General features: G+C 43.5%; 1 protein-coding gene across 10 annotated transcripts in view; it reads right to left on the bottom strand.

Moving 5' to 3' along the window:
* Window positions 1-13,858, bottom strand: part of LOC147022705 (uncharacterized) — a 204,790-nt gene that overhangs the window by 30,856 nt on the left and 160,076 nt on the right. For all 10 annotated transcript variants that reach the window (XM_085887487.1, XM_085887492.1, XM_085887486.1 and 7 more), the window contains one exon: window positions 6,737-6,826. In XM_085887487.1, coding sequence (XP_085743613.1) covers window positions 6,737-6,826 — 90 coding nt within the window. The remainder of the gene's footprint in view (window positions 1-6,736; window positions 6,827-13,858) is intronic.

Here is a 13,858-nt window from a genome sequence, read left to right as displayed (position 1 = left end):
CAACAAGAAGAATAAAGGTCACATGAAGTACGCTGACTGCGTCTCTGCTCGTAAACCTGTGCCTCATGATGACGAGAACCCCGTTCCAACATCTCCAGCTGATCAGAACATAGCTGTAAGCAGTGGTGAAGAGGATGGTGATGATGAACCTTTTGAACCCGACACTCAAGAATCACACCTTCTGAACCAGGGAGACTTAAATGATGTTGTAAGAGATCTCTCGCTGTCAAAGGCGAAGGCAGAGCTGCTTGGATCAAGGCTGCAGCAGTGGAATCTACTTGAACCTAACACCAAGATATCCTTGTTCAGAGCACGTCACAGAGACATGGCTGAGTTCTTTGAGATGGAAGACACGATGACATTCTGCAGTGACATCAACGGTCTGTTGAAAGAACTTGGGTGTGATCACGATCCTGCAGACTGGCGCCTCTTCATCGACTCGGGGAAGAACAGCTTGAAGGCTGTTTTGCTCCACAATGGCAACGAGAAACCATCAGTCCCACTGGCTCACGCGTTCGGCATGACAGAGACCTATGAGACTATGCGGCAGCTGCTTGATTCCATCAAGTACAATGACTTCAACTGGCACATCTGCGGAGACTTGAAAGTGGTGGCGCTGTTGATAGGGCTGCAGTCAGGCTACACGAAATACATGTGCTTCCTTTGTCTCTGGGATAGCAGAGACGACAAGAATCACTGGACGAAGAAAGATTGGGAAGAGCGAAAAGAGCATGTACCTGGTCGACACAACGTGAAGCATGTCGCCCTTGTCGACCCAGCCAAGGTTTTGCTTCCACCACTCCACATAAAGCTCGGCTTGATGAAAAGTTTTGTACGGGCAATGGATCTGAATGGGCGTGGGTTTTTATACCTCAAGGAAAAGTTTGGCAACACCTTGTCGGAGGCCAAGATCAAGGCTGGTGTCTTTGTTGGACCGCAAATCCGACAGATTATGAAGGACGAAACTTTTCTGACAACTCTAAACCCCAAAGAGCTGGCAGCGTGGAGGAGCTTCAAAGCTGTGACGGACAACTTCTTGGGGAACGAGCGCGCGGACAACTATGAAGAAATAGTGCAGCAGCTGCTGGAGTCCTTCAGGAAACTTGGCTCCAGGATGTCCCTGAAAATCCATTTCCTACACCAGCACCTGAACTTCTTCCCTGACAACTTGGGAGCAGTCTCGGACGAGCACGGCGAGCGATTCCACCAAGAGATTTCACTCATGGAGACGCGTTACCAAGAGCGGCACAACCCGAACATGATGGGCGATTTCTGCTGGTTCCTGCATCGTGAAACTGACACAGAGCAGCACAAACGCAAAGCCAAATGCCTAAAGCATTTTTAATTACATTCTAGTGGAGTTTTTCTGTAATTTCTATAATTTTGAAGCATTCATGATGAAATAAATGAATAAATGAATTTTTGTAAATTTCATTGAAATCCTGACTTCTAGGCAATGGGAATATTTCTGTTACTGAAAATCCTGACGTGATACAGCAAAACGGTTATGATTTTTGAAATCAGGGTACCCAAATTAGTCTAAATCACTTTACACATCTCCAGTAAAAAAATTTTTGTTGTTCAGTGTAATACAAAGTAGTGGTTTTGATCAAAGTACATTTTAATACCATTTTAGCTTTGAAGCATATCCTTGTTTTATCCAGATATATCAATTCATCATAATATTCCTACAATGTACATGAATCCCTGTTGGGATCCCAACTATATAATTTAACAGTTGCTCAAACACGCCAATCAATCATAGGTTTCAAAAAGTAAAACTCAAGATGAGTGTAATGTACTTAAAGTGCAACAGAGGCATGATGTTTCAGAAATAATAAATTGATAGACAAACAGAAATAACAATATTGTACTTAAACAATCTTTTTGCCTTTGTGATATCACACACTCATTATCTTTGCAGAATTTATGACAAATATCTTCACTTATTAAATCCAATAATGAAATATATTTTGAATAATGTATTGTATTTCATACTATCAACTATAAATGGATGAAGTGTGTGTGTGTGTGTGTGTGTGTGTGTGTGTGTGTGTGTGTGTGTGTGTGTGTGTGTGTGTGTGTGTGTGTGTGTGTGTGTGTGTGTGTGTGTAATGCTTTTTGTGGAGTTCTGCTGGAGCATTCTGGTGTGGAGTGTGAAAGACCGAAATGATCATCACGATCTCCTAAGTTGATTAGGCGAATTAACTACAAAGAACCCAGAAGAATTCCCATGTTTTAAATGCACCCCATGTTAAGTTGTTTCAGGCAGCTCTTCATTGGCCCTTCAGCGGCATGGCGTTCTATTTACAAAATAAATCACAAAAAGAATGATAACATTGTGAGAAAGCACATATTTATAAATACTAATCATATGACCAACAATTAAAAGAAAAAGAGCAATCAATGATTGCAGACCCTCGCCAGGACTTGGTTTGTGTGGTGTTTGCGCACTGGTGTGTTATGTAATTAATAAGACATAATTAGAACTGCTGCTTCATAACAGTTGGCAGTGATGACCGGGAAGCAAGACGTCCTGCTATGATGCAACGTCGCTTTGATGGGACAACTGACCCTGACCCACGACATTTATTATTATTATATTCAAATGAATATAGAATGGAATTAAAATTAATTCAATTCAGATCAAATGGAAGATCAAATACCTACAGCCCTGCATTGAAGGAATCAGAAGGAACTACAACAAAAATAAATTTCAGTCCGATTGCTTGAAAACTGTGGCCAGAATTCGTGACAAACAGATGAAAAATCACTCATCGAGTGACACTTGGCGAAACGGAACGGCACTCGGTGGCGTGCATACCTCCGCCAGGCTGAACAGTTCACATTTTGTATCTCACTGATAGGTCAGATTTGAATTCGGACCTGAACCAAAATCGAATTGGCTTCTTCTTGTTACCGAGCCAACTCATCCACCTAGTTTTGTCATAAGTCGTCCACAACTTTTATAGATATGCTGTACATAGTTTTTGGCCCCATCTCTCAATGGTGAAGAATCACTTAAAAAAATTCTCCTATCCGGATCCGGATCTTCACCAAATTCTAATCAATTAGTTATTTTTACACACCCAACCTGTCCACAAAGTTTCATCTGAATCCGTCAACAACTTTTTTGAGATATCATGCAATGTCGTATTTAGCCCCATCACTCAATGGTGAAGAATAAGTTAAAAATGAAATAATTCTCATATCTAGATCTGGAATTGGATCTTCACCAAAATTTAATCCATTCGTCCTTGTCACACATTTAACCTGTTCACCAAGTTTCGTGTGAATCAATCCATAATTGGTTCACGAGTGCCAGCCAGAGTGACCACTATATCCGTTATGTCTGTGTCTGTCTGTCTGTCTGTGTGTATGTCTGTCCAGAGCATAACTCCGTGGACGTTGATCCCATCTTGACGAAACTTGGTTATGTGTTCGACATAAATGTCTAGTTGTGTTTTCCTGGATGAGGGCATGCTATTCCCATTGTGGGCGGAGCCACGCCCCAAAAATAGCCATTTTTAGGGGGTAGTCGGATTAAAAATCTGTCTTCTCCGAGGGAATTGACTGAATGGAATGGGTTCTTCGGTATTTGAGTAGCAAAATGAATTATCTAAAACTTGTTGTTGTCCGATTTTTCATTTTCATCCCAAGGTCAAGGTCACAAGTTCAAAAACTTAGAAAATTCCGAGATTTGACATAAAAAATCAAACGACCGCCCAAACTTTGAGAGCTTGGATGACAATATTTTTTTTGCATAATCTTGAGGTCATTCCCCATCTAAGAAACCATTTTGCTCTATCTCGAACACCTTGCCCATGGCGCACCCTTAAAGTTTGTTTTTACACTGATTTCATCAAAGTATGGATAATCCGAGGAGTGCGAAATGCCATATAGCCTATATGACGTTATATTGTTCCTGGAATGTTCCAAAGGAAGTTTTGCACCAAAGGTCATAATCCTTGACCTTTAAAGGCCACAAAGGTCAAATTTTCAAAGTTGTGGGAATCGAACCGGGTTTTCGACCTTCTGCGATGAACTAACTCCAATAAGCTCTCGCACGTATCCTGTTTCCATATTTTAATGTCCACAACATTGTTTTGTGACATTTAAAAGTTATGCAAAGGTCAAATTTTGAACGTTGTTGAATGAAACCGGGTTTTCGACATTTTGCAGCGAATAACCTGTCACCCGTACCACATCATGTTGATCATTTTTATAACTTGGTCAAAAATTATCACATTGTCTCATCCTTCACTTCTGAAACAATCTGCATAGTCAAATACTGCTCGTGAACCATTGTCGTCTTCAGACTTGTCTTTTGAGATATTGTGCTATATGTCATTTTTGGCACTATCTCTCAATGGTGAAGAATCACTTTAAAAATCCTCAGATCCGGATCCGGATTCGGATCTTCACCGAAATTAAGCGTTGCTGTCCTTTGTCAGTAAACTCCACACACAAAAAAAATTCAGAACGATTGCTTGAAAACTGTCCAAAAATCGTGTGACAAACAGACAAACAGACAGACAAACAAACTTGGCAAAAAATTTTTTTCACCAAGTATCAAACATATCCATGTGCAATACCCTCTCCTCCAGCGAGGTAATAATAGTGGTATAATTTGGCAGTAATAATAATGGAATTAACGTGTAATCCCTGCCCTGGTCCAAACACATCTGGGCTTGGTGAAAAGGCAAACTAATGCTCCAGCAATACAGCATGCAGGCATGCTGCAAGGCCGTGAAGACCAATGAGCAATATATATATATATATATATATATATATATATATATATATATATATATATATATATATATATATATATATATATATATATATATATATATATATGGAACAAGTGTACAGTATGTGATTATGTAGGTATGTATATCCACTCTTCATCCATTGATTGGACAGCTGACCTGACGTCACCCAACAATTGTAATCTGAAATACTGAACAGTACCCAGAGAACCCAAAAGACCCAAAAAACCCTGAGGACCCAAACGACCTAAAATATCCCAAAGACCCAAAAGACCTAAAAGACAGAGAAGACCCAAAAGACCCTTAAGACCGTGAATATCTAAAATACACAAAAGACTGAAAAGACCCCAAAGACCTTTGAAGACCTAAAATACCCTGAAGACCCAGAAGACCCAAAATACCCGAAGACCCTTAAAGATCCTGAAGACCCAAAAGACCCCAAAAGACCGAAAAGAACCCAAAGACCCACAAGACGCAAAGACCCCAAGGATCCAAAATACTCTGAGGATCCAAAAGACCCAAAAGACCACGAGGAGCCCAAATGACTCAGGAGACACAAAAGACCCCGAGGACCCAAAATACCAAGAGGACGCAAAAGACCTCGAAGAGCTAAAAGACTTAGGGGATCCAAATGACCCGAGGACACAAAAGACCCAGAAACACCAAAATAACGAGAGGACACAAAATACCTGGAGGACCCAAAAGGCCCAACGGGACTATCTGGGACCCATGGAAATTCTACCTCTCTCCTTTCATTCACCGACCATCCGTCTGTCTGTTCCCAGGTACCGCAAAAACGGCTGAACCAATCGCAACCATTTTTTGGTGTGTGTAATCCAGGGACCCCTTGGAGTAAAATAGGCATAAATATAATAGCATGACCCCCTTGACGGCTCCCGTAGGAAGTGGGTGCTTCTAGTAATGTAAAATGTGACCTGAGGTCCATAACCCACCCCAAACACACACAAACACACAATACCAAGTCCTCAACCCCCTCCCAACTCTGTCCTCTCTCTGCTCCCCCCATCCACCACATACCCTCCCACTCCATCTTTCTTCATACCCTCAAATCCACCACATGCGCTCTCCTCCCCCTTTTTCATACCCTCAAACCCCCTCCCAACCTAATGCTTTCAACTCGCGCCTCCACTCTCAAAAGCCTCAATCCCAACTCTGTTGCCTCTCTGCCCTCCCTCCCCAAGACAACTCTGTCACCCCTCCCCCTTTCTTATTCAAGTCCTCAACTGCCCCAAACCCCAAGTAATCAATCCCCATTCCAACCTCAAGTTCTCACCCTCACCCCAAACTCTCTTTCCTCCTCTCCCCACCTCTTCCTGTTCTTGACAACATTACCCAAAGATATACAAGGAACTTTGATGTATGAGAAGGCCATTTGGCCAATCATGCCTGCGTCGTTCATGTTCGTGTTTGTCAAGAACAATGTTAAAAGTAAATAAAGATGAAACGTTAAATTCACAATCACTCCCTCGACAGCTGTGTGCCGATTCCAACCCTTCCAGAGTTGCAACATAGGATAAGCATGACCCCAAATCATGTTTTTATCTTTGCTGGTGTTCTTGGGGGGTGGGGGGGGGAGAGGAGGGACGCAATGCTTTACACACATAAATTTGCTTCATGCACAAAAATTAATGGATTTTTTTTCATACGCAGAGCTGTCAGTTAACTTAACACCGTCTAAATAAAGGTACACGTCAGAAGAACGTGTTGCATGCTTGGAACAAGATCGCCCGGAGAGTGGGTACTCTGCTAGCTGGTTCAACGGACCAATGAACCCACGAGTACAATCAAACAAAGCAAAGATTATTGCACACACAGGACATAATGTATTAAAAATGCATTCCGAGTTGTGCAAACAAGCTGATAATAGGAAGATATCGCTGAGTTCAGATATGTGTAATAATGCCGAGTCTGTAATTTTGAATAGAAGAGAAGATTGGATTTACCTTTGGGACATTTTCTTCAATCAATCTCTTCTGTGCGATCTCAAAGGCATCAAGGCACAGGTCAATGCCAAGAACTTCAACCCCAAACATCTGAAATAAAATCAAGACATGTTTCCTTGTCCATTTCAAAAGAAAAAAAGAAAAATAACGTAATCAAAACTGTCTTATGAAACTGAAATCTTGAAATGTAATCGACTCAGAAGTATGTCACGGATCTGGGGTTTGAGGCTTGCAATGAGGGGAAGCACTCGGCCCCCTCCTGAACACCTGGTCCTGAGGCCACTGGGCACAGATCACTCCGCGCACCAGCAGGTTGTCAGCAATCATGAATGCTGACTGGCACGGCCAATACAGGCAGGGTTACAGTATTTCGCGTGATACCTTCCCTGTGGACGGAAGGCCAATCGAGGTCAGCGCCCTCAGTGCACACTTGGTTTACTGCCGAGCATGACAGTGAGTGTGCGCTGGCTGACAAAGCAAATTATTGAGGAAGAACGTCCTGTCTAACCTTACTTGTGCAATGCATTGGACCAATAAAGGAAAAGACAACCGAGACAGATTGGAAATAGCAACAAACAATTATTATTACAAACACACAAGGAAGCAATCATTTAACATCAAGTATTTATGAGCAAGAAAGCAAAAAGGCACATAAGAGCAGATTTACGCAAAACACATATTCTTCTTCAATGTAACTTGAACCAAGACTTGTCCATCATTCACTCAGGGTGAAGAATAAAACAAGGACTTTATTTTTTTTTTTTGTATACCTTGTCGAGGCTCATATGAAAGCTAACACACAACGCACAACAAGGGGGGCATGAGACAAGAGGGGTGGGATTGGGATGGACAAAACAGTGTGGAACAGAGACATTAGGAGATTTGTGGAAGGGAGAGGGATGGGGCGGGGAATGTGGGGAATACAAGATGGACATTACAGGCACTTTCAGGAAGGAAAGCATGGAATTTGAAGGAGGTGGGCTTGGGTGGATTATCGGGGGTAGAAAAGATCGAGGATTTGGATGGGGGATGATAAGAGGTGGTGGTGAACAGCTGTTTTGAAGGCCTGCAGGGAATAATGGGATTGAATAGAGTGAGGGAGTTTATTCTAAAGGCAGGAAAAAAGAGGAATGAAAGAGTGAAAGTGAGCAGTGATTCGTGATTTTGGTAGCTTTACCAGAATGGGGTTGTTGGCGGAACTTCAGCGCCCTGCAGAAATGTGGTGGGGACAAATCGCAGAGAGAGAGAGAGCAGGGGTGGCGAGACTGGAGAGGAGACGGTAGAAGACAGAAAGACCACCGACCAGCCTGTTGTGAGAGAGTGAGAGGCCCAAAGACTCAACCTCATCGCTGGAGATGCCAATGATCTGAAATGCCTTGGTTTCCACAGTGTGAAGCCGAGAAAGGTGGGAGGCAGGAGCACCAGCACAGAGGGGAGAGCAGTACTCCATCAGGCTGCGGATGAAAGCTTGAAAATAAAATAAATGTCATTAATGGAGAAAAGGAAAGCAGTCTTTCATCCTCTCCCTCACCTCACACAATTATCCAGGAGAATGCAGAGGAAAATGGATGGTGAAGATGGGCTGTGGCGATGTGAAGTGATGGGGACACGCAGCTGCATCCCTGATGTGCCCCGACCCAGTTGGTGATTCCTCTCTGGCGTCCCAGATATGTGAACTGGGTGTGCGACTCACCCTCCTCTCCCTCAGATTGTTCTTCCTCAGACCCTCATCGATGAGGTGGTGTTGTTCAAGCTCCTCATACTTCATGGCTGACAGGATCGAGAATGTCGGATGACACTGGTGGAAGGAGTGTTCCTTTTCCACAGAATCTCGACAACAACTGCTCATGAAGCTTTCCTTTCTTTTTCCTCACCCGTTTTTGTTCCTTTCATTGCAGAGCCTGCTCAGTCTTTTAGTTTTCTGCTCAGGTGAGCTTGGCCAATTCATTTCTCCTTTTTGCATCTTCCTTCTGCTCTCTCTTCTGCTTTCTGCCTTTTGCTTCTTCCCTTTCTGCTTTCTGAGCCGTCTGCTGAGGATGCTCTTCGTCCCTGCTCACGGGAGCTTGTCACTCGTCCTCTTCGCAATTTTACCTCTTCTTCACATCATCTTTCTTCCCCTCCTTCCACATGCCTTCTCCCCCTCCCATTGGTCCGCAGCTGATGGGGGTGGGTGCAAGACATCACTTCTGGAAATTGCTACACTATTCTGAGGGAACTTTCAATGAAGCTCCCGCCCTTCCCTTTACGTGCCCAAAGCCGCAATGAGAGCAACCAACTCCACCTCCTTCGTGTGGAAAACACCCATTCACAGTTTTTCACTGTACCATGCCCACGAGAAGTGCCATACCTCACAGTCCACGATGATCACCAAGCGCCACTAACATGCATGTGTGACACGACACGGATATGCATGAGAGAGAGAGAGAGAGAGAGAGAGAGAGAGAGAGAGAGAGAGAGAGAGAGAGAGACAGAGACAGAGAAAGAGACAGAGAGAGAGAGAGAGAGAGAGAGAGAGAGAGAGAGAGAGAGAGAGAGAGAGAGAGAGAGAGAGAGAGAGAGAGCGCAGCCGATGGGTTATTGAACAATGCGTGGATGGAGGGAACACGGAAAGATCCCCACACGACTGAGGGATGACCAAACGGCCACGGAAATGAAGGTAAGACTGATGGGGTGAAGGAAAGATTGTAGAAAGGATGTTTGATGGAGGGGAGATTATTTGTGGACTGTTGAAACGGGCCGATAGGGTAATGGAGGGATGATTGAAAGTAGCAAAGGGATTGAACAGAATGATAGTGTGAAGGAAGAAAGATTGAAAGTAAAAAGAGGGGGAGGGTGGAGACATTACAATGGAAAAATACAGTCTAGCCATTACATGCCTCCCAAACAGCTCTTTTACAAGGGACCAAGGACAATCTATACAAAGGCTAATTAAATAACTGATCCTCAGGTCACCCACATGTCCATGTATGCTCTCCCCCTGGGGTAAGTTTCCTAAAACCATAACATTACCCCCTCCGATTGCTCGACTCGACCAAAGTCTGCCAACTCGTGTGCACATATTAGGTGTAGTCCCCTCTAGTATGATTTTCCTCAGCTATCCCCTGAGTGCGACAACGTATACATGTCCCGCCTTTGAAAATAATGAAAACTAATGCGTTGGATATTTTACTCAAACTCATTCACACAAGACAGTTCTAAATGCAATTCTATACCTAAACACATACCAGATGGGCTTTAACATTTTCACAACAATTATTTGCATCAAACTGGTTCAGTCCATGGTACGGAAATGAAAATAAGAAAACGTTCTTCAGCCCTCTTCTTGGCAACAGGTAGCCATCAAATGGTCCTTCACAGTTGAAGACGGTGCTCAGGCGGGACGTTATGGGGAAGAAAAACAAACGAAGGTGGGACCATGTGGCCGTACGTCGGTTGCAGTCTGTGGAGAGTGTTATTAATGGCCACATTTGATCCATAGTCAATACGTACATAGCAGTTAGATGTTGGGATTCGAACTAATTTTCTTGTACATTTTGAAATGTATTTTGAAGCCTTTATAGTTATTTTATCATTTGTACTGTTTCCACAAACAAACCCAACGCATCCCCTTGGGAGGAGTGTTACATTTTTGTTTATGGCCAACCCACACATTTCACTTATGGGAAATAAAAGGGCTTTATTTTACTTTCAACATAAGCCAGCAATGATTAAAAACCTAGCGTAAGGGGGGGGGGGGGAGGGACTGCCTAGGAGAAGTTACAGAGCACTAAGATATGTGGTTTGACCGTTTCAACTTTCCCTGGGAAAGGGAAAAAGAGCCCATTGGTACATTTTTGAGTCCACACCCGGTGCTTTTATCAACCAACCAGAGATAGATTATAAATAAGAGGGCTTTGGAATGTGGATTTTGAGTGTGGTTGGGCAGCTCTCGACTGTGTTGGTTGAGCCTTCTCATCACCTTCGCATGCGTGTGCTCCTTTGAATAAACCCTGTATTCGAAAATCCTCTTTGACTCTCTTCATACTCGGCCGAAGAAAGAGTCTTAACAGTTGGTGACGAGAATTGGATCCGTCTGACCCTGACGGTGTGGACCGGAGGGCTCCACTTGGTGTACAGCTATCACGAGGGTCCAGTTAAAAGGTACGTGACGATCACACAGTGGGCACCTAAAACAGGAGCCCCAGTTAGGTGACCACTGTACACTCGGTGGGCAGCGCCCCGTCGGATGCAGCTTCAGGTTCTGCTCGGATCGTGAACTGATAACGGTAAAACATACGAGGAAAATCGAATGCGGTTTGTCTAAGGGAGCACAAGAGGCTTTAGGCTGTGTTGTTGTGTGACCGGTAAGGGTAAGAGGATAAGGAATATCCACGTGAAATAAGGACAAACAGATTAAAGTCCTGGGCCCGGTTGCTCAAAGCATCGTTAAATTTAATGATCGATTCAGCTTAATCGCTCATTAAATTCCTTAATGATAAATCAGCAAATGACAGGATTTTACAGTGTTGCTCAAAGGTCAATTAAACCTATTGTTCGCTGATCGATGGTTGAATATTTAACGATTGATTATCAAATGAACCCGAGGACATCCTATCCCATAATTCCGTGTCCAAAGCGATATCGTGCTCGAGGTTCCTCATCTGTGTAGATATCAAATGGCTGTTGTTCAAATAAGTTACGGCGAAAAACACGTTGATTTTGATGATGGCCACCAAAAGCTGCATCCATCAGGTACCGCGCCATTTTTTATTTTGATTTTTCCATTGTTACTAACGATAGATTAAGGTTTTAATAAGGCCATGAACCATCATTAAAGTTAAGAGTCAATACTCATTTGCATCAAATGAAGGAAATGAAGGTAAGACTGATGGGGTGAAGGAAAGATTGTTGAAAGGATGTTTGATGGAGGGAGATTATGAGATGAGGGATTTAAACGATCGTTAAAGTTAACGATAGCTTTGAGCAACAGCATTAAACCTAAGGTTAATTTAACAATAGGTTTAATCGATCGTGAGGCTAATGATAGGTTTAACGATGCTTTGAGCAACCGGGCCCAGTATTATAGAGGGGGAGGGGGTTAGAGTCCCTCAGTAAGAGAGAAGGCTGTAAGGCCGTCGATCAGAAAGGGATCCCGGTCCCACGTACTAAAAGGGGAAACGTTTTAAGGATATAAGGCGGGTGAAAAGCTAAAAACATAAAAATGGGGAGCAGCTCTGTAAAACCTCAAGAGTTGCGAAAAGGAACACCATTGAAAGCTGTGAGGGAAAAATATGGAATGGATAAAGTAAAGGGAGTGCAGGACTGGGTGAAATGGACAGCGGGACAAAAGCATCCCTTCCCGCTGACCGGATCCCTAGATCCAAAGGTGTTGCACACAGTTAGCACGGTGTTGACAGAGGGCAGAGCAGGTATTTTGATATGGGAAAATTAAAACATCTATGTGGGAAATTAGATAAAGGGGAAAATAAGCTCGAGGCGGCTCGTCTGAAATAGTGGACAGACTGGTTTTGGAAGAGAAATATTTTTGTTGTAAAACTGAATGAAACAAGGAAATTAACGTTTGTTGAGGAAAAGGGTTGAAGCTCAAGGTATTGGTTGATTTTTATTTAGTTGATTACAAGTGCACAGTAATCGATGGTGAAAACGACAATTCTTTGAGCATAACAAAGATATTATGGCATCAACATAAATGATTAGTTTGGCTGTGGCAGTTTGTACCATGGCATGTTTTGAATGAGGAATGAATCAATGCGAATGAGCTTAAATGATTTAAAAACCACTCTTGATGGTGAGAGGCATTTTCTGTGTGCGGCGCCTGTGGGCTGTGGAATGATGTATGTGTGGCTGAGCCGGGCATGGAGACTGCATCCTTGCTCCACAGACTTGCGGGCATGGTGTTTGAGTGGAGGGATGCACAGTGGGGAGCATTTTGTGGAGGTGTTTTTTTTTTAATTACACGGTAGAATGTGGAATGGTCTTGCTTTGTTCGCCATGTTGGTTGGCGAACTGGGTGGGTGATGATTGTGGAGGTCCTGGTGTTCATTGTTGTCGGGAGGTTTTGTGTTCATATTAGTACATTCTGAACCTCCATGGTTTATAGGTAATTAGAGAGGTGTGCGAAAATTTGTATTTGCTTTGTTTGATAAGATCTGAAACGGCAAAGTGCATTTCAAGAACAGGTGTGCAAGTGTAGTGTGGTCGGGGATATGGCGGTAGACATGCATGTCTCGTGAGTCCTTGGTGCAGGTCTTCGATGGGACATGAGTCATAAATCAGAATTGGGTTTGTTTTCGTGTTTAGGGAAAGCCTTGTTCAGGTGAGCAAGTGGTGGGTGCAGGTGAGCATATGCATCAGTGGTGAAGGTAATAGTGTGATGTGATGGGCCAACCCTCTCCACTGAGTATGTCTGAATTTCAGCTTGGCTTGAGGATGAGATGAAAGTGAAGTCCATTTGGGAGGCTCGCTATCGCCGGGATTGTGAGGGTAATCCTCTGGTTGTTCAACTCGGCAAGGTTTAAGGGCTTGGCGGCTATCGTGTTGAAATGCGCATGCCGTTGGATTCGTACATAAAGATGTTATCAAAAGGTGGAGATGTGATTTGGAATGATTTTTTAAATGATTTGTGAATGATTTGGTGCCTTGAAATGAATGAGGATTTATAGCCTTCCACCAGCATTCTGGTGGAGAGTGGTCAATCGGTTGTCCCTCGGATGGACGTTGAACTAGGTGTGCTGTCTTCATTATTCTGTGAATGTTAAAGATAAATTCTTGCCAAAACTACTGCTGGGAAGGCAATGTCAAACAACCCAGTGTAACCCTTTGATCGATTCAGGCAGGCAAAATTCACTGCATCTTCATTTACGTCGAAATCTAAATTTATATTTGTCTTCTGACGTCAACGCCAGTTGCTATTTTAAAACGCGTTTTCATATCATCGCGGCCGCCGTACCTGTGAAGAGTCGTGCTCTCCGTACCGACATTGGACAACAGTTTTGGATGGTGAGCGATGTGGGATACAGGGAGAGCGATTGTGGAATGGAAAATATGCTCGATGTGGAGGGACCTGGTTGGGGGGGGGAGGGACTCGGGACCGAGGCGTGAAGGATTGAGGGATTCGGGATG

The sequence above is a fragment of the Eptatretus burgeri genome, chromosome 7 (genome assembly GCF_056783735.1).
Source record: "Eptatretus burgeri isolate ZD-2024b chromosome 7, Ebu_testis_v1, whole genome shotgun sequence".
Classification (NCBI taxonomy): domain Eukaryota; kingdom Metazoa; phylum Chordata; class Myxini; order Myxiniformes; family Myxinidae; genus Eptatretus; species Eptatretus burgeri.
The sequence above is the reverse complement of the archived record's forward strand: the minus strand, read 5'-3'. Positions and strand labels throughout refer to the sequence as shown.